General features: G+C 36.5%; 1 protein-coding gene across 16 annotated transcripts in view; it reads left to right on the top strand.

Annotated features, from left to right (window-relative positions):
- The window catches only part of ADAM22 (ADAM metallopeptidase domain 22), a 240513-nt gene that overhangs the window by 188589 nt on the left and 24806 nt on the right, over window positions 1–27118 (top strand). For 15 of the 16 annotated variants that reach the window (XM_060156988.1, XM_060156996.1, XM_060156999.1 and 12 more), the window contains 10 exons: window positions 107–199; window positions 3997–4077; window positions 7066–7116; window positions 7341–7404; window positions 9009–9114; window positions 11383–11502; window positions 15224–15392; window positions 18370–18484; window positions 20888–20978; window positions 24500–24517. In XM_060156988.1, coding sequence (XP_060012971.1) covers window positions 107–199; window positions 3997–4077; window positions 7066–7116; window positions 7341–7404; window positions 9009–9114; window positions 11383–11502; window positions 15224–15392; window positions 18370–18484; window positions 20888–20978; window positions 24500–24517 — 908 coding nt within the window. The remainder of the gene's footprint in view (window positions 1–106; window positions 200–3996; window positions 4078–7065; window positions 7117–7340; window positions 7405–9008; window positions 9115–11382; window positions 11503–15223; window positions 15393–18369; window positions 18485–20887; window positions 20979–24499; window positions 24518–27118) is intronic. The other variant, XM_060156995.1, reaches the window with a different exon arrangement.

A 27118-nucleotide genomic window follows, 5' to 3' on the forward strand; every position in this document is an offset into this window, starting at 1 on the left:
GAAAGATGCTTACTTTGAGGCTGTACATTGGTTTTAGAAAATATCCTGGTACTTTCAGGAAAATGACACCATTCTCTGACGTTTTGCAAACGTTTATATTCCTTAGGAATGTGTCCTTGAAGGAGCAGAGTGTTGTAAGAAATGCACCTTGACTCAAGACTCCCAGTGCAGTGATGGTCTTTGTTGTAAAAAGTGCAAGGTAAATAAATGTTGAGTAATAACCAGCTGATAGAAAAGAGGACATATTTGATTAAATTGTTAAGGCTAGGTAAATATAAGCAAATAACAATAGTAAGACCTAACATTTGTTGAGTGACTAAGTGCCAGGTGCTTTACAGGAGCCTCACAAACTTTGTCGGGAGTAGTTACTATTTTTTTCCCATCTAACAGATGAGAACACAGAAACTTGTAGTGATTAAGTAGTTTTCCCTGGGTCTTATACCAAGTCAGGAGCTAGGGCCTGAATGTTTGTAATCCCCAGAGTTTGTCCTCTCTCTGCTGCCTCTCTGAGGAGCATGCACATTAAATGAAACCATTTAATGTGCTATCATATATATGTAATAACAATAATAAAAATCAAATGAAATATAATTTAAATGAAACTATTTTTTGAATGATGTGTTTCCTTTATTGTAAAGCCAAGTGGATATTCAATAGATCCTTCCCTTCTTGGTGCTCAGCTTGGTATATCTCTTGCATTAGCTGTTGAGGGAACAAAAGAAATCCCTTTAGACATTAAAACACCTTTCATGTGTTGTGCGTGAGAGTTTAATGCATCGTTATCCACCTTGTCTGTTTTCATCCTCCCAACAGTATCCTATACCTGCCCCCAAATATTTAAGCCTCTACATCAAGACTACAGTTACTTGGGGCTTACCTTGCTCAAAGAAATCTATCTTTTTTCTCTTCTCATATAAAATCTGGTACAATATTCTACATTATTTCTGAGGTTCAATATCTTCCTCTCCCTCAGGTCTGTACATTTTACGGAGGCAGAGCCAGGCACTTACACTGTAATTGGTACAGGTCTTCAGTAAATAATTGTTGAATGAATGAATAAATATGCAGAGCACTCTCTTACTGATTATCTGCTGATTGACTAACTTTAATGAGTTACGAGAGGGTGAAATATGAACCTATCATATTAAATACCCTACTGTGTGCCAGAAACTGCACTAAGCACTTTCAAATTATGTCATCCTATATCCAGGTTTCATAACCCCAGCACTGTTGACATTTTTGGCCAGATAATTCTTCATTGTGAGGGTGTGTCTTGCGTCTTGTAGGATATTTAGCAATATCCCTGACTTCTACCTACTAGTTGCCAGCAGCATCCTTCCAAATCATGACACCACAATGTCTTCAGACATTGCCAAATGTCCTCTTGTTGAGGCTGCTGTCTTAGATAATGCTCATGGCTACACTTTGGGGATGGGCATTAGTATCCAGATTTTTCCAATGAGCAGTGCCAGTCTCCAGGAAGTGAAATAACCTGCATAGCCTCCCTCAGCTAGTAAGGAATAAACGTGCAGTTACATCCCACATTCGCTGGCAGCAATTCCTGTTGTTTCCACATTACCACTGTGTCTCTGGCAGCGTTTTAAGAGAAGCAAAGCGCAGGCAGAGATCTCTGAAAGCACTCTCTAAAAAAGGAAGATTAAACCAAATGTTAAACAGACATTCTTTCATTTTGGCTACCTCAACTGTTTATTCTCTCAGTTCCACCAGCTGCTTTCCAGGGATCCCCAATCATTTATTTTAATTCTCAGTGTTTTAAGTCTGCCCATCCATAAAATGCATTTAATTATGCCATTTTTTCTTGGATTTCTACAGTTAGACTCTTTGTGATATAATCATTGACAGGAACAAGTACAAAATAATAAAATTAAAATATACAATAAAAGGGCAGCGTTAACTATCCCAGAATATAAGTTACCACTTTACCAGTCAAGTAAGATCTCTTCTGCCACTTTCTGTACACCACACCCTGACTCTCGTCCCTAAAGGAGTCAGGCAGAAGAGTGAATGGAAAGGAGGGAACGGAAGAACAAGATGAGAAATCATATGTATCTTTGTTTTCTTCTGTATGTATTTATAATAATGTATCTGTAAGTCAGAGTTGGCAAACACTTTCTGTAAAGGGCCAGATAGCAAATAGTTTAGGCTTTGTGGGTTATAAGGTCTCTGTTTCAGTTACTCAACTCTTTCTTTGAAAGCAGCCATCGAAAATACAGAAGTAAATGGGTGTGGTAGTGTTCCAATAAAACTTTATGTATAAAAACAGGTAGCCGGGCTTCCCTGGTGGCGCAGTGGTTGAGAGTCCGCCTGCCGATGCAGGAGACACGGGTTCGTGCCCCGGTCCAGGAAGATCCCGCATGCCGTGGAGCGGCTGGGCCCGTGAGCCATGGCTGCTGAGCCTGCGAGTCCGGGGCCTGTGCTCCGCAATGGGAGAGGCCACAACAGTGAGAGGCCCGCGTACCGCAAAAAACAAACAAACAAACAAAAAACAAACAAAAAAAACAGGTAGCCAACCAAAGTTTGTCCTCAAGCCATAATTTGGGGACTCATTGGTTATTTACTTCTTTACTCTTTTTCTCCTTTTATTTGTATGTAAATTCCAAGAGGGCAGGGATTTGGGTTGATTTATTTACTGCTTTATCCCAGCACTTAGAACAAGTTCTCCTTTACTATGCTTTCTTTCAGAGGTTTCCTGACAGTTCTTGAACATTTACACTCTCACATAAACTCTACCTTAAACCTGCTCGAACTTCTACCTCAGAAGTTCTAGAATTGTAGCTTGCACCAATCCCAAGGAGGAAGAGAACCAGAGTTTATGAAATTAACTTATCTTGCTTATTTCCTTATTTTTATGGCTTATGTACTCTCACTGGAATGTAAGTTCCTTGCCAGCAGGATTCTTGTGTTTTCTTCTCCACTGAGTCTCCAGTGGCTAGAGAGTCCCTAGCACATTTTAAGTGCCTAGCAAACACTTGGTGAATGAATGAATGAACACAAGTTTTGTTCTGATCTTCTGAAAAATGTCTGTTGAACTCCTGATTGCAGTTGGCAGTGTGCTGCTCATGTTCTATGGACAGCAGGAAACTGAAATGCCTGGAGGGTCGTGAACAAGGGAGAGAAGATGAAAGTTGTATGTGTGTGTGTGTATGGATGGGTGGGGAGGGGTCCCGAATACTGTGTATGTTTGTGTGAGCAGAGATAAAAGCATGGAAGGATCCCTCCCCAAATAGTAACGTTTTGGAGCAGGAAAGAGAGTGGGATTAAAGAGGGAAGGAGAAGGATGATAATTTTATAGATCTCTTTGTTTTGTTATAATGAATACTCTTGCAATTTATGAATCCAACAAGCATAAAATTTAGTTGTACAACTCCCACACTTACAAAAAATACTTGAGTTGAAAACAGACAAAAAAACTCTCATACACAAATACAAATAATAGAAACATTAAGAAAGGAATAAACGACCAAGCTATAGATCTGTATAAAAATTAGGCAGGAGAGAAGATGGTAAAGGAAAGCATGGGAGGAAACAGCTTTGCCAGAAAATCTAACTTTTACAATTCAGTCCAAAATGTAACTTCCAAATTCTTGGCTGATGAGGTAAAAAAGAAAAATATGATAAAGGTGCCAGTAAGAATGAAGGGTAAAATGTAAATCCAAAAGCTCTTTGGAAGGAAGAATTGCTAGAACTTGGACTGACTGTCCTTCTGGTACAGATGTACCATCAAGCACATCCTATTTTAACAAGATCTTGTAAGGCTTATGTGTGATGACTATGCAAATTACTTTATATGTGAGAAACTCTGAGAACAATTAAGTTGACATTTCATGCAGTAACTGTGGTTTTCACAGATTTCCATCTTAAACTAGTTTAAGCTATTCCTATCCAAAAAAATATTCATTTCTCTTTTTTTAAAGATGATACTGTGAGAGTTTTTTTCCTTTGACAGCTTTGCACATTGATTTTTGTTCATTTTAGTTTCAGCCTATGGGAACTGTATGCCGTGAAGCAGTAAATGATTGTGATATTCGTGAAACATGCTCAGGAAATTCAAGCCAGGTAATTTACGAATAATTTCTCTAAACCCAATGGGGGAAAAGTAGGAGTATGTTTAGTGTGCTGACCCCCAGGTGAAATGGAAATGGACAAGATACTCATGTTTCTCTTTCATGTCAACTCTCACCCTCCTTTTATTAATTTTTTGAGAATTGAAGTTTCAGTAATCAAAGCTTGAGCAGATGTTCGGCGTGATTTTGTCTTAATGTTGAACTAATTTAAGACTGTATACATACGTGCCTTAACTATTTTGTTTTTGTTTAAAGTAGAGGGTAAAAGGCATTTGCTTTTTGTCTAGTTAGTGAAGGAGGAATCAAAGAGACTCTTTCTCTTCAGCTGGTTGAAACAGGAGTCAGCCAAGGCAGAGAGACCCACGAGGTATTGGGTTCTGAAAAGGGACCTGTCTTGACTCTTGTTTATCTGACAGAGGTTGCCACTAATAGCTGCTCTTCAATTTAATATCATTTAGTTGTCAATAGGGAGGATAGGGAAGTTGATAAACTTTGTCAGGGGTTCACAGATTTCAGTGTACATGTATGTAGGCAGTCCTTACTTTGCATATTAGTGCAGGAACACAAATGACCATGCAAGCTGAAACCACGTAAAGTTATTCTAGTAATCAATGGAAAAAGTTACAGTTGTTCTGCGATCTTTAAAAAATGTCAGATGATTAAAAACTCTCTTACTGTTGGTCTTAAATGAATAGGGAAACAAAAAAAATAAACTAACATTTATTTAGCATATTAAATTAAAACAGAAACACTGAAAATTATAGTATTTTATTTCTTTGTTAAAAAACTTACCAAGAGTAGTTTGAGCTGTGCTTACCTTCTCCTGGTCATAAACCTTATGACACTTGGTGAGCATCTTTTCTATGCCTTGTTGAATTGCCACACTCCTTTCTAAGTTTGTATCAGCTTTTGACATTTTATCCTTTGTGCTTTCAATGTCCTGAAATATCTCCAAGAGATGTGAAGTTGTGAACGGGAAGTTTTTGCTGAACAGTGGTATCAACATTCCATTCCCGTAGTGATTTTTTTCTATCACACCATTTACATTTGACTTGAATTTCTCTTCCAATGTCATCACTTTTCATTTCTTTGGTGCACTTTCATCTTTGTTGGCCAGTTTCCTCTTTCAATTATTCGATTTTGTAAGATGTCACATGGTATCACCCAGAGAGAGAGAGATGACAATCTACATTCTCTGTTGTCCGTGCATGAACTGAATGAACAGATGCTCAGCGAGCAATCACCAACAGACTTTGAAAGAAGTGACTAGATGGGTCATTGACTGTGATGGGCATCTCTTGTTTACCTAGTGATCAGTGGACTGAAGAGCTAGTAGCAAAGTTTGTACTTCATGCAATTACTCACAGTTAATCTATTGTGGTAACTGAAATTGGAACTGTGTCCTTGGGGTACTGGTGTTGTTTAACAAAACCACGGTGAGTGAAATTCATGCTCTAGTGTGAGTGGAATTCATGCAAAATGAAGACTGCCCACATCTTTTTTTCTCTAGAGAAGAGGGATTCAGTAGTGGTATATCTACTTTAACCATTAAAAATGCTTTATTTTAAAGGTAGTCATCCTAAGAGATTAAAGATCTTTTGTGTAAAAGTACTTTCCTTTCCTACTATCTAATTAGCATTATGCTTCTAAGCTAACACCTAGTGATGACGGAGATACAGTGAATGGGCCCTGGGAATGAAAGTCTATTAGAGCAACTTCTTTGAAATGTGATTATATGATAAGCAGGGATTTTAAAAGAATTCTAAATCCGAAAATGATGTACGTACAAAGATGCTCCTGTTCCGTTGGTTGTAACAGCATAAATTGGAGATAGTTATAACTAAATATTTTAGTACATTGATTATATGGTTTGTTAGCTCAGGGCAATGTGTTACAGCTATCAAGATGATACCTTCAAAAAAGTTTATTATGACGTGAGGAAACTTGTATGATGAAAGTAAAGGGCTGAAACAGAATATAAAACATTATCTATAACTTGATTACACTTATGTTTAAATATATCATATTTTGGGCTTCCCTGGTGGCGCAGTGGTTGATAGTCCGCCTGCTGATGCAGGGGACACGGGTCCGTGCCCCGGTCCGGGAAGATCCCACATGCCGTGGAGCGGCTGGGCCCGTGAGCCATGGCCACTGAGCCTGCGCGTCCGGAGCCTGTGCTCCGCGACGGGAGAGGCCACAGCAGTGAGAGGCCCGCGTACTGCAAAAAAAAAAAAAAAAAAAAAAAATCACATTTTGTAGAAAATGGTAGAGGAAAAAAATGTACCAAAATATAAAAAATAGTTGTCTTTGGGTGGTAGGAAAATGAGAGACTTTAATTTTTCCTACTTTTTCACATTTTCTAACTTTTCTCAAATGAGTATGTAATTACTATAATGCTAGAAAAGAGGTATAATAAATTTAAAAATTACACTCTGTTTCTATCCACATAAGAATGCTTTGCAGTCTTTTCTGCAATTGCTACAAGGAAAGAAAAGGGGGTGGGTGGGCTCTAAAGCATGTCTTTTTCTAACATGTCCAGGGTAGACCTTTGCTTGAGAGTCATTTTAAGGGTAAGGGCGATGTTACTTCTCATGGTGAAAAAGAGGAAACCATACCTATGGCTCCATCTGTTGTCATCTTCCTTGCTTTTGTCTTGTGCTCTTGTTTTTCTTGCTCTGAGGAATAGTGTGTCTGTGTAAGTTAGCTGAGTCATTGCTGTCAGTTCTTTTTATTTGTAAATAAGGATTTACAAATCAACTACTTTTGCCTCTGGTCGATCCATATTTTTAGGGGAAAGTGCACCAGTTGTTACATTTCCTTTTGATTTCTCTTGATCTTGTTTGTTTTTATTTTCAGATGGTTTGGGAGACTATCCTATATTATCAGACTTTATTTTTAAAATGAAAATATTTATAAAGGGATTAGCTCATCTTGATATTTTGCTGTGCATTTGGTTCATACTTCTGTTTTCTTTTCCTAGTGTGCCCCCAATATTCATAAGATGGATGGTTATTCCTGTGATGGTGTCCAGGTAAGTTACTTCATCTTTACCTAAATGTTTCACGTGTACCAGCATGAAAGAAATACTGAAGTCTTATCAAAGTAGGAAGATCATATTAAATGTTTTGTAATCAACTCTGAAGATAAAAGGCCTTTATAATACTCATCTACTAGTTTTCCTAGTCATATTTACTTTTTCAGTTATCTGACAGAAGGGGACGTCGTGTCGCTAATGGGTACGCTTTTCCATTTTAGGGAATTTGCTTTGGAGGAAGATGTAAAACCAGGGATAGACAATGCAAATACATCTGGGGGCAAAGTGAGTAAATAGTATGGCTTGATCCTTTTCAAAGTATGGTATCTGGCCCAAAGACATGTGAGCTGGAAATAATTTTTCAACTACTTTATGACTAGGGGATTTTCAAAGCCACTGCAGGTCTTAGCAGGGGCACTTTTGTGGAAATTAGAGAAAAGCACCTTCTTTGAGAAGATACAGCTCCATACCTCTTGGCTAGCTGGCAGTGTCTTTGGACAGAAAGTGTCTTTGCTGCCAGGCAGGTAACGTCCACTCTAGTGCACGCAGCTTGGAGAATAGAGCAAACCTGGGTTTAGCTCCTCTTATGCTGCCTTTAGCATCCTTAGGCAAAACCCATCAACCACATGGAATGGACATGGACCCTTGGATAAGAACTGTAGCATTTTAGCTAGAATTGCTTTTTCTTCCTTAACTCTCTTTCTTAAACTCCAGCTGGTTTTCCTAGTTATAGGTGAATTTCTGCTGAGGTATTTCTGCCATATCATAAAGATATTTTAATGTTATTTCTTTCAAAATTCATCAGATTTTCAGAGGGAAACATATAACATTTATATGTAAAACATATTTAACTTGAATGTATATTTAAATGTGATATATTTTCCAGAAGTATTACTGGCCCTTTTGAAAGCAGTTTTTGTTTTAAACTCTTCCAAGAGATGATTTGTATTAGAAAGCAAGCTATAAATATAATGATAATCCTTAATTGTCACAAACAGTGGCTATAATCTTTTTGGGAGGGGAAGTGTATGCTCTCTTTGGAACAACTAGAGAAACATGGGGATGGGAGAAAAATTTAGTTATGTAGGTTTATGCTCTGGACAAAGAAATATGGTTTGTGCTTCTTCCCCTTAAGAAAAATTAGTGGCTGACAGCAAGAAGTAGGAAAAGAAACTACCAATATAATTAGTTTAAAATATATCTATATATACATACCGACAATCATCTTTGAGTAATTTGCAAAAGTCGTTTTGATCTAACTCTTGGATGGCTCCATCTATCAACCTTGGCTTTAGCAAAAATAATCCTGACAAAGATGCTGACATGACTTAAAAATGTGATTTGACTTTCAGAGATTTAACCGGAATTCAAGTTTGTTTAAAAGTAGAGTAACATTTTTCGATAGCTGTTAAGAATTAATAAACAAGGTGGAAATACTGCTGTATCTTGAATCTTTAATTATAGTATATCACTCGTTTAATAAAATTGTCTTTATGATTCATAAAACTTGCTGAGTGAGAAATTCGTGCTTTATATTTGGCACTGAGATTAAAGCATTGAGTATTTATTCAATGAAATATTTGGTAGCATCTTCCCCTAATGACTGGCCAAATTCTGAGGAGTGTTGTTCTTAGAACCTATAGCCTGAGTCCTGTCAAAGATCTAAATAGATTTGTTTTCCAAGTTTCAAAGGAGCAGTTGTGAAAAATGTACCTGAGTGATGGATGCTTTTGATATAGGGAACTCTTGTGAACCATAGCTACAATTTTTGGAATTGATAACATTGTAGTGAAGGAGAGTCCGTCGTGCGTGTTTTCCCCTTACTGCAGACGTGCTGAACAACTCATGTGGTGTATCTCTCACTGATAGAAAACTCTATTCTGCTTCAGAGGTGACAGCATCAGACAAATACTGCTATGAGAAACTGAATATTGAAGGCACCGAGAAGGGTAACTGTGGGAAAGACAAAGACACATGGATACAGTGCAACAAACGGTGAGATGGAGAAATTAGCTAGAGTTTATACCTCAGTTGCAGGCACTACTTTTTGAACGACCAGGACTTTCCTGTTTTCTGCATCCTGTAAAGCATTCTCTTCACCTCATCTCTTCCCACAGTTCCAGCATCACCTTTGCAGAAAGCTCCCAAATCTTAACACGCGTTCTGACCTCTCCCCTAAGGCTCAGGCCATGCCTATAGCTGCCTCAGGACTTTCTCACCTAGAAGGCACCTGTCAGCATCTCAAAGGCAACAAAAATGAAAGCCAACAGAATATGTCCTCAGTGCTGGTAGATTGAATTAACTGGCTCTGACTTTTATAAAGGCCTATTTTTGCCAAAGGTCTTAATATCTCACTGTCCTTCTGTTCAGAAGCCTCAGGGTGATCCCTGATGCCACCTGCCCTCTGGCTCCTTGTCCAAATGCCAAATCATGTTCATTATTCTCTTTTACTCCTCTACCCTTTGTCTTTAATGCATCCCTTCATTTCTACTTCTATTGTATTAGCCCAACTAAGACCTATATCAACTCTACAACTATTACAACAGCCTGTTACTAGTTTTCAATGCCAGCAGTCTCTAGCATGCTCCCATCAGAATAATCTTTTCCTGAATCTTTTTGACCATGTCAAAAATTCTTTGTTCAAATTTCACTGGTTCCACGTACCTAATTAATAGTAAGAATAATACCCAACATCTATTGAATGTGCACTATGCGTTAAGCACTGTATTACACTTTACATAAGCTATATCATCTAATCTTTATGGCGGTTTGCCCTGTTTTATGGAGGAGAAAACTGAGACACAGTTAATTAATTTGACCAAGGTCATGTAACTAGGATATAACAGAAGCAGAATTAGAATTCCAGCAGTCTGATTTTAGAGCTCCCTCTTAACCACTTTGCTGAATGTCGTACTGTCTTGCTTAACAAACAAAATCGAACCTTAGCTTGGCTCTCTACCTCTTCCTCAATTTGGCCCCAACCTACATATTTTGTTTTTTCTGCTCTTCCAAAGTCTAGCAAACCTGGCTATTTCTAATACATTTTATTGTCCTACCTCCACGCCTGTGCGTGTGCTATTCATTCCTTAGGAAGCACCCTCTATACTCACTCCTTTACCAGCCAAAAATTTAGCCATCCTCAAAGCCCTGCTTGGACAATGCTCTCTCTGTAAATTATTTCTGGATTTTCTCTGGAAATAAATCCTCTCCCTATTCTCCACTGAACTCCCACAGCCCTTTGTACTATTTTTATGGTCCTTTTTGCCAACTCTATGTTTTATAATTGTTTAATGTATATGATTCTCTTCTCATGCAGAGTATAATTTCCTTGGGGATAAAAATCATGTCTTATTTGTTTATATATCCTAAAGTATTTAGTAAACTCCAACAAAAAATGTTCAGTGCATATCTCTTCTATGTTAAGAAAGCATTTTCATTTATGATAGATATAATAAAATGATATAACTTTTAAAAAATATTTTTCAAGAATGAAATAATACATATTTTTCTGTGTTGGTGATAGATACAAGTCTTAATTTTTCTCTTTTTCTATCTGATAAAGCCTAATATTTCCATATATAGTCTTGCTGGCCTGCTAATCAGTCTTTGTAAGGTATTTATTAGAACATGTGTTTATCATTATTCTATTAACAATTAAAATGTGTTAAATATAGAGAATAAGTAAGATAGTATTTAGCACAAATGAAAATATTTTACAAGTTAAACTGGAATTGTATGTGATAGCTGGGGGAGTAGTGACATATATTGAAAAAGGGATCATGAGCCTGTGTTGTTGAGAATCTACAAAGTATATGAAATGTGTCATCTCTTCTTTAATTGTGGTGCCACAGGTTGAAGAAAGCACTGTATTCTAAAAGAATACTCATCCAAAGATCATTCATTCACTTATCAAATATTTTTATAAATGTTTTAGTATATCCAGTGATGTGTTATGGGGAAAGAGATTTGGATATTAAAAAAGTCTATTTCATGGGTAATTTCCTTTAGATAAATACTAAATGGACAATAAAGGAAAGGCTAGAACACAGTTGGGATTTTGGTGCACCAACAAGAGTTTCGGAGAAGACACTTTTTAAAGCAGGGGTAAACTAATTTGAGCTCATTTTATTTTGCTTATAATTGGAGGAAATAGTATTGTTGATAAAAAACAAATGCTAAAATTAGATAAGGTTATTGTTCTAACTTTACGTTATGTCTTTGGAGAAAGAAGTAAAGTAAATACTTCATACTTTTTTGACACAGGGATGTGCTTTGTGGTTACCTTTTGTGTACGAACATTGGTAATATCCCGAGGCTTGGAGAACTCGATGGTGAAATCACATCTACTTTAGTTGTACAGCAGGCAAGAACATTAAACTGCAGGTAATGGTCTAACCATTCTATGAGAACATTAGTCATCTTATTTCCCAGGAATATAGCTTAGGATTACTTCTGTTTTCAGTCCATGTGTATGTTAGTAAGATGAAATGGACTCTAGTCCATAGAGGTGATTAAGGAAATCCTGACAGAAAAGGTATGAAAAGAAGAGAATTAGTTGACTGCGGAATGTTATATGGTGGCTAGAGTTATGTTTAATTGGTCAGTAAAATCTTTCAGGGTTTAGTTTGCATTTCATTCTTACTAAGAGAAATGAAAGAGGATTTCTGGGTAAAATCAGTAGATTAAATATATGCATCTTCTTTTGCTCCCTTCTGAAATCCCACTAAAATGACACCAAATGGATCTTTTTTAGAATTCATTTATCCACAGGGAAGCAGAGAAAGGGAGGGGAAACAACAGCAACAAAATTTTGGAACGTGGAGAGCAAATAGATGTGTGGTAGATGATTATCAAAACTAAGAAAGACAAATATATGATATCGCTTATATGTGGAATCTAAAAAAAGGGTACAAATGAACTTATTTGCAAAACAGAAGTAGAGTCACAGATGTAGAAAATAAACTTATGGTTAGCAGGGGGTAAGAGGGAGAGGAGGGATAAATTGGGAGACTGGAGTTGACATATACATGCTACTATATATAAAAAATAGAGGGCTTCCCTGGTGGCGCAGTGGTTGGGAGTCCGCCTGCCGGTGCAGGGGACACGGGTTCGTGCCCCGGTCCGGGAGGATCCCACATGCCGCGGAGCAGCTGGACCTGTGAGCCATGGCCGCTGAGCCTGTGTGTCTGGAGCCTGTGCTCCACAACAGGAGAGGCTGCAACAGTGAGAGGCCTGCGTACTGCCAAAAAAAAAAAAAAAAAAATAGAGAACTACTCAGAACCTACTATATAGCACAGAGAACTCTACACAATACTCTGTAATGGCCCATATGGGAAAAGAATCTAAAAAAGAGTGGATATATGTATAACTGATTCACTTTGCTGTACACTAATACAACATTGTAAATCAACTGTACACCAATTAAAAATAAAATAAAATAGATAAACAACAAACAAACAAACAAAAACTAAGAAAGCTGAAGTCCTAAGTCAGTAATGGGGAAAACCAAGAGATAAGCCAGTACATACTGTCAGTCCCGAAAAGCTCAAAAATGGGCAGTGTCATCTACTTCTGGAAGAGGGAGTAAACGAGTTGGAGATTGGGAAAGGAGCTAAAATAAAGAAGATAGGTGAAGTCTGTTAGAGAAGCTGCTAGATCCACAGATCGCTTCCCTGACGCAGCTAAACTGGGGATTGCTCACCCTCCCATGAAAGATTTGAGTGTTACAGTCTGCAAAAAATAAAACAGAAGGTTTCCAAACTGAAGGACAGCAGGAAATATCAATATCAGATTTGTATAGAAGTGGTCCAGCCTCATTGGTATTCAGTCAGAAAGTCCTAGAATTTCTAATCATCTGTCTGGTTCCCCAACTCAAATATGAGCAGATTATCAGATTTGTGAAGAAAGACTCTAACATGAAAAAAGAGAGAGAGAGGGGGAGAAACCAACAACAGAAAATACAGCAACCAGCTATCAACATTTATCAGAGATAAGACATTTCTATCATGAAACAAGAATAGAGTGCTATTTTTAAAAATGAGGAACATTAAGAAAAGAAAAGAAAGGCTGTTGGAAATTAAAAACACGATGGCAGAAATTAAATTCAATAGTTGAAATTATCTCCCAGAAAATAGGGCAAAGAGGCAAAGAAAGGGAACATAGAGCAAAGCTCTCCATTTTGGAATGGAAATAATAAAGAACAGAGAAAACAGCAGGGAGGAAATTAGCAATGAGTACCTCCAAGAGAATTATCTAGAACTGCTGGACTTGAATTTCCATATTGCCAGGCTCACCAAGTGCAAGGTGCAATGAGCGAAATTAGAGACACATCAAAACTTATCGTTAGGAAATTTCAGAACCTTAGGACAAAGAAAAGGATCCCAACTGTTTCCAGAGAGGAAAGAAAGAAAGGATCAGGCATTAGAATGGTTTAGGGTCTATCAACAAGAGCCCTGGGATCCAGAAGACAATGGAGAAAATGATTTCCAAACTAGAATTCTGTACCCAGGCAAAATATGAATCAAGTGTGAGGGTAGAAAATAAAGTCACATTTAAATATGCAAGTTTCCCCCGAGTTTACTCCCCTATGTCCTTTCTCAGGAAGCTATTAGAAATTGTGCTGCACCAAAATGAAGAAGTAAACTAAGAAAGAAACACAGGGAATTTAGGAAACAAGATACTCACCATGGAGAGAGATATGGCAATCCTCCAATGAATCGTGAGGGGAAATCCAAGATGTCCAGCTCTGAGCCATTTACAGGAGCAGAGCCAACCAAATCAGATAGGAGCAGAGGAAACTTCAGGTGGAAACTGCAGGAGAGATTATTTCAGGAAGGTGAACTGATGTTCAGACACATCTTAAGTGGAGATTTTGACAGCAGAATTGGACTAATTTTGAGGTAGTGATACTTCAACAAACAAATAAGAGACTTGCTAATCTGAGGGAAAACAGAAAGTTGTACAAGGAAAAGAAAGGGGTTTAATTATGGCGTACTATATCACTCAACTAAATAACATTTACATAATCATAATAATGCACAATTTGTTATTGATTTAACTATCGATCAACAAAATATGTGATGGAAGGTAGGGGAGAGAAGAGTTCTCAAATTCCATAGAGGGAAGTCAATTGATAATACTTAAAATGGAAAAATTAAAAATAGTGATACAAACTCATTATTTAAAGATATGTACATAAAAAACAAATGAGTCAATTAAGAGTAGAAACTGGTTTCCTTCAGGGAGGGATATACGGAGCAGTAGGGGGCAGTGGATCGCTTTATTGCATTTTAAAAACCAATTTGTCTCTATGTGCATGCGTAATTTTGCTAAAAATAAAAAGAATGGAGATTTTTATAGTAGCACTGACATGGTACCATATGCATAAATTGATTATGAATATACATTTTCAGTTCCCATCCTGTTTTTTTTCCTGTATATGTGGGCTTGCTATTTTAAATAGCTGTTGCAGTAGTATAGTCTTCTCAAATATACAGTTGATCCTTGAACAACACTGGTTTGAACTATGAGGGTCCACTTTTACGTGGATTTTTTTCAATAAATATGTGCTACAGCACTACACAACTCCCCATTGGTTGAATCTGTGGACGTGGAACTTGGATTTCCGACTGTGGGGAGGGGTGGCACTCCGAAACCCCACCTGTTCAAAGGTCAGCTGTAATTTGTTAATAGAACAATCTTTTTTGGGAAATGTAAACCCAAACCAAAAATTCTCATCCTTGTTTGAAATATATTTGACATCTTGAAACCTACTTATTTATCAAGTCAAATGCTAGTAATAATGGCTTACTTGACTTGTACGTGATAGCCAAGGCAAAATGATAAAACCATTTCAATTCAGGCCCTTGTTATAATAATTATGTTTAAATCTTAAGATATATCAATATCTCTGAAAGGAATTAGATCAAAAGATTCAATTTCTGTCTCCATGTAAAGGTTGAAAATGTTTATGCTACTGTTTTTTATTAGTAATAAAGAGAAAATAGAGAAAGTGATATTGCCTACTTTTAAGTTTTTAAGCATGTTCTCAAGATGAATGAATTCACGGAATCCCATTTTCTTTTTGCTCTCCATTTATTTTTAGTGGTGGGCATGTTAAGCTTGACGAAGATGTAGACCTTGGCTATGTGGAAGATGGGACACCTTGTGGTCCCCAAATGATGTGCTTAGAACACAGGTGTCTTCCTGTGGCTTCCTTCAACTTTAGTACTTGTTTAAGCACTAAAGAAGGCACTGTTTGTTCAGGAAATGGAGTAAGTATTCAATACCTCACCATGGGGAACTATTCAGTCCTTTTATATCACAGAAACAGACAAGACCCTAAACTGCTTATTTCTGTAATGATCGAAAACATGCTTGTCCATGTTTCTCTAGCTGGTATGTGAACCGTCATGTGGTCATAGTCCTTTGAATATGTCTGCCATGTAATCTGTGAAAGCCTGGGAATAAGAAAAACTTTAATGTTCCTAACAAAATTCTTCCATCTTCCTCTCCTATTAGGTTAAATTGATCTTTAATATAATGCTAGTTTTCTACAAGTGACTTAGGAGACAAATTTTAACAAACTATAATGGGATAAAAAAGGGAGTGCAAAGCAGGGGCAATGGCCACAATATTTAACAACTGGTATGATCCAGGCACTGACCGGTTAGAACAGACCATAAGTAACTGCCTTGGCCACAACAGTAGGTACCAGCTGAGGATAACTTCTAGAAATAGAAGCAGAATAATTAAGGAAATGTTTCTCAGAAATAAATGGAAAGAATGGTGGTATTTAAAAGACCAAATTCTATACGTTAAGTCATATATCTGATAATGTAGGTCCTATATAAGTAAGTTTATAGGTTAAATAAACATGCTCTATTAGTGATTCCAGTTTTGACATTTTCAGTTAGGAATTCGTACACTAATGAAAACTTCCTGTTCTTTTTCTTTTGGCATGTGCTATGATTTTTTTTATTCTCCTTCTGGATTCTTTGCTTAAACTGGTTATACTATCCAGTTGAGGTAAAGGACCCCTGTCCTGGAATTGTAAGCCTTCAATCCTGGTCATTCCATGTATATCCCTAAGGGATATGCCAAGAATTTCCTTAGGGAGGTATTAGTAATTGTTACTTTTTGCCAAAGGATAGGGATTCTGATGGCACAGGAGAATAGAGAAGACATGTAGTAAGTTGTTCTGCTCCTATAAAGAGATCTGCTAAGTCTTCTTTCCTTAATAAAGAAGAGAATGCTAAGGAGAGATGCTTTTTGGGGGGATGGGAGAAAAGAATAATGGAATTCTTTCTTGATCATTATGCTAATGAATAACTGTATCTTATTCATCTAGAAGTCCTGAGTGTGAAACACAGTTGTGTCAATTAACTATTTGTTTAAGGAATGAGTAAATGAGTGATAGACACAAATAAATCAGGTGGCAAATAGCATCCAATAATTTTTAATAATTATGCATAATTATTATAAAAGTTATATTCTATGTATTTTTAATATAACTCTGTATATGTGACAGAAATTAAAATGAGAAATACAGTAGATATTCTCTATATAGTATACATCAGGTAGGTTAAGAGTATGGGCTTGGAATCAGTCTGAGTTTAAATCCCAGCTCTACTCCTTACTAACTGGGTGAGATTGGGCAAACTACTTAGCCTCTCTGTGACTCACTTTCTTCCTCTGTAAAATGGGAATAATAATATTGCCTAGTTTACAGGATTGTTGTGAAGAATCAATGAATTAACACCTGTAACTTATATGTAATACTTAAAACGATCCTTGTGACATAGTGAGTGTCCAATAACATTAGCTATGACTGGGTTTATTATGATCATTGTACATCGGTGTCACTGTTCTTGTCACTATGTCACTGGTGCTGTTGTATGATATGGAAACATACTTGGAGAAACATACTTGGCCTCGTTATGGTCTGTTGAAAAGATAGTGGTGAAGTGGGGTCTCAAACCCAGGCCTTTTTTTTTCTTCCTGCATGTTTGTTAATCTGCAGAAATTTGCTAATCTGAATTAATTTGAAATCTGCACTTTGTTAATCATATTTTATAGTTACATTTAGATCTGCATGTATGTTGTCTTCTGGCAAATTCAAGCAGACAAAAGACAAACCTATCCAGTCAAAATCTGTCTCCTGAAGCGCTTCTCTGATCTTAACCCTAACTGAATTCTCTCCTACTTCCCACTCCTTTCAAAGTTGCTTTGAATCACAGGATCTTAGGTATAGATTCTGTTTCCTGGCTATATAAATGAAGACATTATTGTCTGATAATTTTTAAAAATTTGGTGCCATTTTATGTGAATTTTTTTCCTAGGTTCTGTTTGAGGGAATTCTCAGTTTCCATGACCCTGAGGTAGCTAATCTCTAGAGCTTGGGCTGAGGTGCCCAGGTTACGGTTTTGTGAAGCTTTCTTCTCAGACCACTGCAAAGCCTCAGGCCTCCCCTCTTCTTTGTCAGATTTCTCTTTATCTCATCTGCTTCCTAAAAGATGAATAAAATTTTGGTATAAAGATCCTTTCTTTAGAAGAAAGAAAACTTTAGGGACTTCCCTGGTGGTGCAGTGGTTAAGAATACGCCTGCTGGTGCAGGGGACACAGGTTCAAACCCTGGTCCGGGAAAATCCCACATGCCGTGGAGCAACTAGGTCCATGCTCCACAACTGCTGAGCCCACACGCCGCAACTACTGAAGCCCATGCGCCTAGAGCCGGTGCTCCGCAACAAGAGAAGCCACCTCAATGAGACGCCTGCACACCGCAACAAGGAGCAGCCCCCGCTCGCCGCAACTAGAGAGAAGCCCGCACGCAGCAACAAAGAAAGACCCAACGCAGCCAAAAATAAATAAATTTATTTTAAAAGAAGAAGAAGAAAGAAAACTTTGTATTGGATAATTGGCAAATGATTATAATTCTGCTTAGTTTTTTAAATCTCCCTCATAAAATTTGAGTTAATGAAATTCAAACCAATCATTTCATTGATTTTTGTTTTAGACGTATAAATTCATTCCTCTGTTAAAATTCACTGTTCCCTCTGGGTCAACTGTTGATCTCTAGAAAATATTTTTTTAAGTACTTGAGTAAGATATAAAGTAGTAGTAGGAAGAAAGTACCAATAAATTTTCAGGACCATCAAATTCTAGGCATATAATAATTAGAAATTAATGTTTATTTTTCATGCCTCTGCACCAGAGACTTGGCATTGACTCTAGATTGATTTTGGATTTCAGGTTTGCAGTAATGAGCTGAAGTGTGTGTGTAACAGACACTGGGTAGGTGAGGACTGCAGCACTTACTTCCCTTACAATGATGATGCAAAGGCTGGCATTACTCTGTCTGGCAATGGTAGGTACTTAATTTGGTCCCATTATGTTGTCGTTATGCACAAGGAAGGAGAAAACTGCCCTTCTGAAAGTTTCATTTCGATTATTCTTATATAACTCAAATATAAGTTAAATCCACATAATAATGAATTACGATATACGCTTGGGGCCCATATTATGAAACTGATTGTTTCCATTAACTTGTAATGATATGAAATATTGAGTATAACTTAGTCACCTGATTTAGCTGGATCTTGTCCTATATCAGACGGAGATTTTCCAAGTATTGTACTCATTTGGTGCTGACAACAAACCCTACCATTTCTTTTCAATGAAGAAAGTAGTCAAAATTCTTAAGTGTCTGATTTTATATTTTATATATTTTATATGTTTATACATTGGGACTGAATAAATGAGGAAAAATTGGAATTGATTTTAAAATATTTTGTTGACTTTAATATTCTTTCTTAAAGAACCTCATCTATATTCAACTCCAGTTCTGTAGCCTGAACTGTAGGTAATTCTAGAAGTAGTAACCTTGGCCAAGGTGCCTGGAAGGGGTTCGACATGTGTAACAAACAGTGGGTGCAGTTCTAAAAGCTAGAGTGGCCCAGATGGAGAAGTAGAAATTAAATGCAGATAGATACCTTGGAGATGAATGTCCCCTTTTAAACTATTTCTATCATTTCGTTATTGAGTATTCTTCTGCATAAAATAATGCTGAAATCCTGATGTCCATTCACCTCCAAAGAATGAGAAAATGATTATTTTCACTCTAATCATCCATACAGGTTAAACATCTTAGCCAATGTGACTTCAATAATGAAACTCACAGAATGATTAGGGTTTGGCATCCTCAGTCTTAGCAATAGTAGTGTGGTTCCAGCAGTTAAAACAGAGATGAAGCTATTCACGTCCGTGGATTTAAGTAACTCGTCGAAAGTCATACCATTGCTTAGAAGTAATCAGGAATAGCATTCAGGTTTATTGATCCCTGTTAAATCCCTGGAAGGAAAGGAAGGGTACACAGATAGGCTAGGTCTTAGAGTAGGAAAATCCCAATGTCCCGGGGTGCATCTGTACCCACCCATCCCACAGAAGACCTGGGCAGAGTGGAGTTGGCCAGTCTCCTAGATGCCCGAGCCATGCTATCCCCCGTGACTACTGAGGGCTCCCAGATAGAGAGGCTGCCATTTCTGTCATGGGGAATTGGAATCTGCTCCAGTCACCCATGATTACTGACCTTTGATGTCCAGAAGGACTCCTCAGGAGTGCAGCAGACAATGAGATGTATGAGCTGCTCTGGGTGAGAGCCCTGAAATTTAGCATGGGGTATAAGTCATTATCAGCAAAACCGGTCTCCTGGTATCAGAGCCAGGCCTTTTCTGCTCTTGGGCTCTCACTTGCACTTATTGTCCAGGCCTTTGACTCACTGGGCCGCTCTCACTGCTGTGATCCCTTAAAGATTGCAGCGCAGCCTGCCTGACAGTGGATGCTGCCAGACACAACAGTGCCATTGCCCAGTCCTGAGCTCCAGCCCTGCCCTGGCTTCCTGTTAGTCTGGTGTAGCCTCGCTCTCACACCTCACCAGCACCAACCTCCAGCTCACCAGACTCTATCTTACCTTTGGTTTTTCCTTCTCTAGGATGCCACAGCCATTACTGTCAAGACTGGGAACTACAGTCTTCTATCATCTACACCCCCTGAGCCCTGATTCTGTTCATCTGTAGGCATGTTTTCCCCCTTTAGAAGCTTATATTTACATAGACAAAATATCACACAAAATAAGGACCTTACACTGGTTGTCAAAATGGAGTGATAGGAACAACAGCATTTCTAGAATTTCTGAGAAAGAGGTCAGGGTCAAAAAGAACATGGATTTCTAAATATTCCTCCCGAGAGGATGCTACGCTATATGGTGATACAGTAGTATCACCCCTCCTTTCTTCCCCTTAACTTTACTCTTCTTTCTTTTAGTTCAATGACCTTATTATATTTTCCAGAAAAATACATGGAAAATAAAACTGTGCAAAATGCACTTGGACAAGAATTAACAGGGAACATACAGAAATAACTATTTATTTTAAAAAAACAATGGATATGGATTGCTAAGTTATGGTCGATTTTTCTTCCCTTGAAAAATACCTACTTTTAATTTCAAGGTATATACGAATATCAGAGCATTGTCATACACCTGAAAGTAATATAATGTTATGTGTCAATTATATCTGAATAAATAAATAAAATTTGAAAAAAAAGTTCTCTAAAATTAAAACTGTACAAAGAAAAAAATACCCACTTTTTAAAACAAATAATGTTATTAGTGTGATGATTACAGATCTGGAGAATAAAGTTCCTGAAAGAATTTTATATCAAAATTTCAATTATATACACTGATCTTCATTGTTTCTTTTTTTCCCCCCAGGTGTTGCTGGTACCAATATTATAATAGGCATAATTGCTGGCACCATTTTAGTGCTGGCCCTCATATTAGGAATAACTGCATGGGGCTATAAGTAAGTGAAATGGCTCAGTATGTTACTGTCAAACTATACTTTAAAGTATTTATCTAAACGAATTAAACATCTAGAAAGTTTTGTATCATTGGATAAATATACCTGCAGTGAAAATAAGTCTGGCTTAATATTCAATCAATGATTATTCTTGGCATGATTAGAGGTAATAATAATTTATCATTTTTTAGATTTTGAGATAACTCCCTTCTATTCTAAAAATACTGAGTATTTCTTAAAACCATTGCATGAAGTAAAATCAATCTAAATCGTGTCTCATACAAAGGCCGTGTTGGTTTGCTCTTTAGTGATGCAGGTTCTCTTGACTTAAACCCATTCCCCCAAATCTAGGCAAGATAGTGAATTAGAGAGCATAGCGCTTTAATAACGAAGGTCATATCAACAAGAACAACAGCAGGATCTGCTCCTGAGTGCTTTCACTGTGGCCATGCATCCTGCAAAGAGCAAAACCTCTCCACAACCAGTATGAAGGAGGCATTGTTATTTGTTACATATGTGGGTGTTTTTGTGTGAAGAAAAAACTCCTCAGAGATGTAATTTATTAAAATTGAAATTCAACTGTAAGTTACAACTTTTAGAAACCTAATTCTTAAGCTTCAAAGTTCAACTTACAATTTTTTGGTTCTATTTATAAACTTGAAAAAGTTACACATTTTATAACTTTTGAATATTGGATCCCCTTAGCTAGGCATTTAGCTAAGTAAATGACTTCACACATTCCAAACTTATTTGTATACTTAATATGTTCATTTCCCTTTTCAAGTACTTCAATCTTACGATGTGAAAAATTTCCTTAGTATTCAAATAGCTTATTTATGTTTAATAAAGTAAAACTTAAATGTGATGCACCTTAAGTTTTTAAAATATTTCAAGTTAAAATCATAGTCCTGCTGATCTCTGAAATGTTGTATCAGGTCCCCAGGCTTGGGGTGTTTCTCCTTTTGGAAAGAAGTCCTGCAAATTTTGCTAGACTTTCTGCCTATTAGCCCATTTTATAGTTTTTTTTTTTAATTCATAGATCAAATTTGGCTTACTAAAAGACTTGGGAATTAGACTTTTTTAGACTTTAAAATTACCCAAAACCTTTCAATAAACTAGGCATTATATAATCATTTGTTGCTGTTGTTGTTATTATTATTATTCCCTGACATGGTTTTAAGCCAACTGAATTAACAGAAACTTCCTTAAAAGTGTTTGTGGCTCTTGCTTGTTGTGAGATCAAAACCCGGAAAGTTTCTTTGGCTGAAAGGAGAGGGCAATTAGTTGACTGCCAGGATAAACTTTGTATGTTATAAGTATTAAAATGCAGAAAGACATTTGTGCAAGGTTGTATTAACGAATAGCACAGACAGCAGGGTAAAGTTTAGCGTAATGTAGTTAACGTGGCATAGCACAGCGAAGGAGGGCACAGCGTAGTGGTAATGCTTTGCCCTAACTAAATGGGTACCTAGCTCTGTACCAGCTCATAGATACTCAGTACCTATATGCCTTTTTAATGTGCAGTTCGTTAGGCACATTGCATACTTACATTTGCACAGGCTGATTTCAGCATAGCGTTTGGAGTATAAAATTACATGTCTGAAAGAAAGGCTTTTCTGTGTATATATTGTTTGAGCTCTTCTCACACCTCAGGTGAATTAACCCCATCTTGGAGTCACACTATTTCCTTGACTTCCCTGATACAAGACTTATGTAGTAATTGCCGTCACAACCTTGCTGTTTTGAAGTAGTTCAGTGGTTTCATTTGGTCATGTGAGAGGGAAAGCAAAATTGTTAGTTCTGTGGTGTGTGATTTTCTGCCACCTACTGATGCAAATTGATATTTCATGTTTACAATTTTGGAAAAAATTACCCTTTCAGAAATATGAAACCTAAACATCTACTCCCACTGCTAATGAAATTACCTGTGTCTGTTTGTTTTAATGATTAGAATGAAAAATACTTCTTTCTGTATATCATTTCTTAGTTTTACGATATTTAAGTGGTTTCACTTTTTTCATTTCTGAATGTATGTACTTTGCAGATTATTAAGGAAAAAGACAAATCTTGTTCATACCACAGTATTCTCTTCATAAATAATTTGAACCTGACTGATGAAAGTTTTAGTGTTACTAAATTTATTCAAATATGTGTAAAAATAGAATAAGGATGTAGAAATTTTAATACATGAATTAAATTCATGAATATGCTGTTACACATATTCTATTTCAAATTCCAAAATGAATTTAGGACCTGAGAACTCATTTTTTCATTAATCCTTCCAATTAAACTTTCTACCCCTTCTCCAAGCCTTGGGGGAATGGCAGGAATAGGAAATGAGGAATACTCATTTGGAACTGGTGGACCACTCAGGTAATCAGATTGAGAGAATAAAAAGTAAAACATGTTGAATAGAACGATTTTGGCTTATTTTTCTCTTCTATCTTATGGTTTCAGGAATTAAAAATATTAAGTATCAAATTGGCACTTTTACTCTCATGAACTCATTATTAAATGAGATAGACAGTGCATGGAATAGATTGGCAGGTGAAAGTGCTACAAACGAAATCCATATGGAAACATTAGCCTTGATCTTGGAGGAAGGAGCCTACTGCTCAGTTGCTTGACCTTCCAACACGTCTTCAAAATATTAACACCTAATTAGGTCATGATAGATAGTTTTAAATGGACTTTTTTGATTTAAAAGTTAAAAATCATTGGCACCTCACTACCACACTCTCTAGAACACATTTTTGTTTCAGAATGGTTTATTCTGAAACTAATGCAATTTTATTTTAGGAGATGGCCAAATAAAAAACAGAGACTTTGAACAAAGTGTTTCCAATGTAGCTTTCAGTGAAGCTTCAGTGAATAAGTAGTGATGACTTGGGAGGTCCATAACAGTTGTGAATTCTATTATTATTCTTGTGTATGATAAATTAATTACCTGTTTAGCTGTTATGATAACTAATTTATCATATACAAAATGTTCTTGTGTCCAGTTATGTTTTCCTATTTGAAATTCTTAGGAAGAGCTTAGTTTGGGGTATGTATTCCAAAAAGAATGATTGTAATTTTTATTTGTATGAAAACATAGTTAATATATATATAAGTAACTTGACTAATTTCCTGATTTAAATCAATGTACATGTCTGAAAACCTGTATTTGAAATAGGGTTGACTTTAGGACATTACTAAATGTTTAATATACAGTTGACATTGAGGAAACAATTACTTTTTAATAACTGAAGCTTTATGCTTTTAAACAATGGTTACTTGAAGATACTGTCACTAACCCTTTGGTGTCACTTCCTTGAAAGATGAAGTGAAATTTGTGTGTGTGTGTGAGAGAGGGAGACTGTGTTTTTATTCCCCATTTTAATTCTGCAGTTAGAAATTCTAGTGGAGACCTTTCAACAAATGCTAGAGCTCTTATGTTTACTGGTCTCTCTTAATGTACTTTTGTAGGTAACTAATTCTCTCTCTCTCTCTCTCTCTCTCTTTCTCTTCTTGTCCGTAAAAAGAAACTATCGAGAACAGAGGTATGTGATGAGAATAATCTGAACATAGAACTGAAAACTGAAAGGTTTAAATCCTGTTAGCATCTTTGGAATTCATACATACAGTTGTAAATCAAGTTCACTTTGTTTTTATGCTGTAGTGGTCATAAACTAATCTTGATTTTTCATGACCTTAAAATGATAATTTTAGTAATGTTGCTGTGGAATGTATTAATTTAAAATAGATCTGTCATTATTTAGTTTTCATGGTTCTGTCATCCAACAATAGTATAATTAATAGTTCTTATTTGTGTTACTTTTATAGTAATATATATTTGGAGTTGATTTTTTTTTTCTACCTAAAACAAAATTCCTTTATGTTAAGGTGTCACCTTTGTTTACATTGGTTGATTGGCTTTTGTTCATGTTTATAACACCCTTATTACCTAACACTTTCTGAGGGAACTTATTTTTTGTTACTGTTGTTATATTAGTAACTTTCATTCATAAATGATAAAATTTATACGGGCACAGTGCTGTGGTCAGGAGAATGTCTTGGCATTTGAAGAGTCTGTTTTAGCGCTGCATAAGAAAATATTTTTTTGTATGGATTAGGTAATTGCACAGGTAGTGAAAGAAATAATTTGCATAGTTGGAATCTCTGATTGCCCAGTGCACTTTTTTTTTTAATAAAAAAGCCCCTAAAGTCAGGCACTCCATTCATCATAACCTTAAAATCTATGTTTAACCAGCAGTGTAAAAAGAGATACAAAGCATTCATGTAGTCCTGTAAGACTTGCCTATTTTTTCTAAATCTAAATTAGCCCATATTGGGGTACATCCTTCACTTTTTACATTTAAAAAATTATGAATACTATTAGCTATTGCTATAAAAAATTAAAATATCCTGGAAATTGATAATCTAGACCATATCATATGGTACTAGTTTTGTACTCAGATACCTATGCAGGTTCCTAACTTACTTACCTTTTCCAACTGTTCCATTAAATGCCTGAGGCACATTAGGAATAAGACATAATAAATGTGGTGACGCTTTTTCAGGACCCAGCCACGGCTTTAATTTTTTTTCAGAAATTAGAACTTTAAACTTGTTCTATTTCTTTCTATGTTGTAATTTAAAATCCCTGTAAGGTTTTATCCGTAAGAGATACCTACAGGGTACCCATTGAGATCCTGGTCAGTTAGCCATAGATATTAGAAAATATTGACCTTGCCCTGGAGTAACTGACTTCTACCATTAGTAGAGAAAGTAAAATTGAAAGAAAATTAATTAAATTTAAAAAACCCACAAAACACTAGACTTCTTTGTGACCCGTTTTAAACTCTTGTGTCCAAAAAGACTGGAGAAGAGCTGGAGCTATTTATGCTTTCTGTTGGGTAGAAGTTGATCAGCCATATCAGAAGTGTAAGTTTGGTGGCTTTCTTCAGTGAAAAATAAAGTCAGAATACCAAGATCAAAAACTGATGATTTAGCTCCATTTCCATAGGAATTAAGGCTATAATGTAATTTAATATTGCTGACTATATAAAAAGGAAAGCACAGTGTCACAAATAAGTAACATAAGCAAAGCTGTTATGGTGCTCTAAGATGTGTTCTCACCAGGGATATTCTCCAGAATAAAGTAATTGCCCACACTACAAAAAATGATAAATATGTAAACCTGTGCACCAATTTCCTATTCTAACTAAATATATGCATAGGTACAGTTAAGAAAAATTTTATGCTAGAAATCTCTTTTTTGTGCCTGATGTAATTTCATGCCTCCTGGTATTACTGAGTCACCATTTCATCAGTCTGGCCACTCTGTTGGAGTCTAGTGCATATTTTGAGAGTTGTCGCATTTCAGCAGATATAATTTTTTATATTTTGCTATGTTTCAGCACAACCTTTATTTGTTTACTTTTGCCCTTGTCCATAGCTAATGAATCTCAGGGTTGTATAATAATTCTTAAAATGGAGAAACAGCAAGGAAGGGACTTTAGATCAGGAAGTTGTGAGTGTATAAATATCTTCTGAAGTGTTGTCCTTTTTTAGAATATATGTTAGTGGTTATAGAGAATGTGGTAAGGCCAATAGACCAAAGCATGCATTAGGAAATTTACAATCTTGTGAAAATATCTGAAGATATTCCAATAAAGATGTTCTAGGGAGTAGAAATAAGAATTTTGAGTTTTGAGTTAAATTAAGTTTTCCTTTGAGGTTCTATGGTGGGAGGACCAATTGAAAAAGAATCAGAAATCCACTTGCTAGTATGTGGTCTTGGGAAACCATTTAAACTTTCCTCAACTCTAAAAACAGACGAAAGTTCTTTGTAATCTATGAAGCATTCTAGTAAGGAAAGTTATTAATGTGTGGTCTCTGAAGACTTTGCATTTCTCTAATCTTCAAATGAAAGAGGTAGGTAGGTATGGCTGTCCTCAAAGAGGAAAGCAGCATTCCTGACATGAGTAAGGCTTGTACTTGCTGGTATGAAAGCATTGGTGAACATATGGGTTTGCTTTGACATTGAATGCATATTAAGTGTGTAGCCACTTCTCAGATTCTTACTGATGATACAGTGGCTCAGAAATGCCAAACTGAACATAACTTTCAAATTACTGGAAACGTCAGGCAAGTAATTC

The sequence above is a fragment of the Lagenorhynchus albirostris genome, chromosome 8 (genome assembly GCF_949774975.1).
Source record: "Lagenorhynchus albirostris chromosome 8, mLagAlb1.1, whole genome shotgun sequence".
NCBI lineage: Eukaryota > Metazoa > Chordata > Mammalia > Artiodactyla > Delphinidae > Lagenorhynchus > Lagenorhynchus albirostris.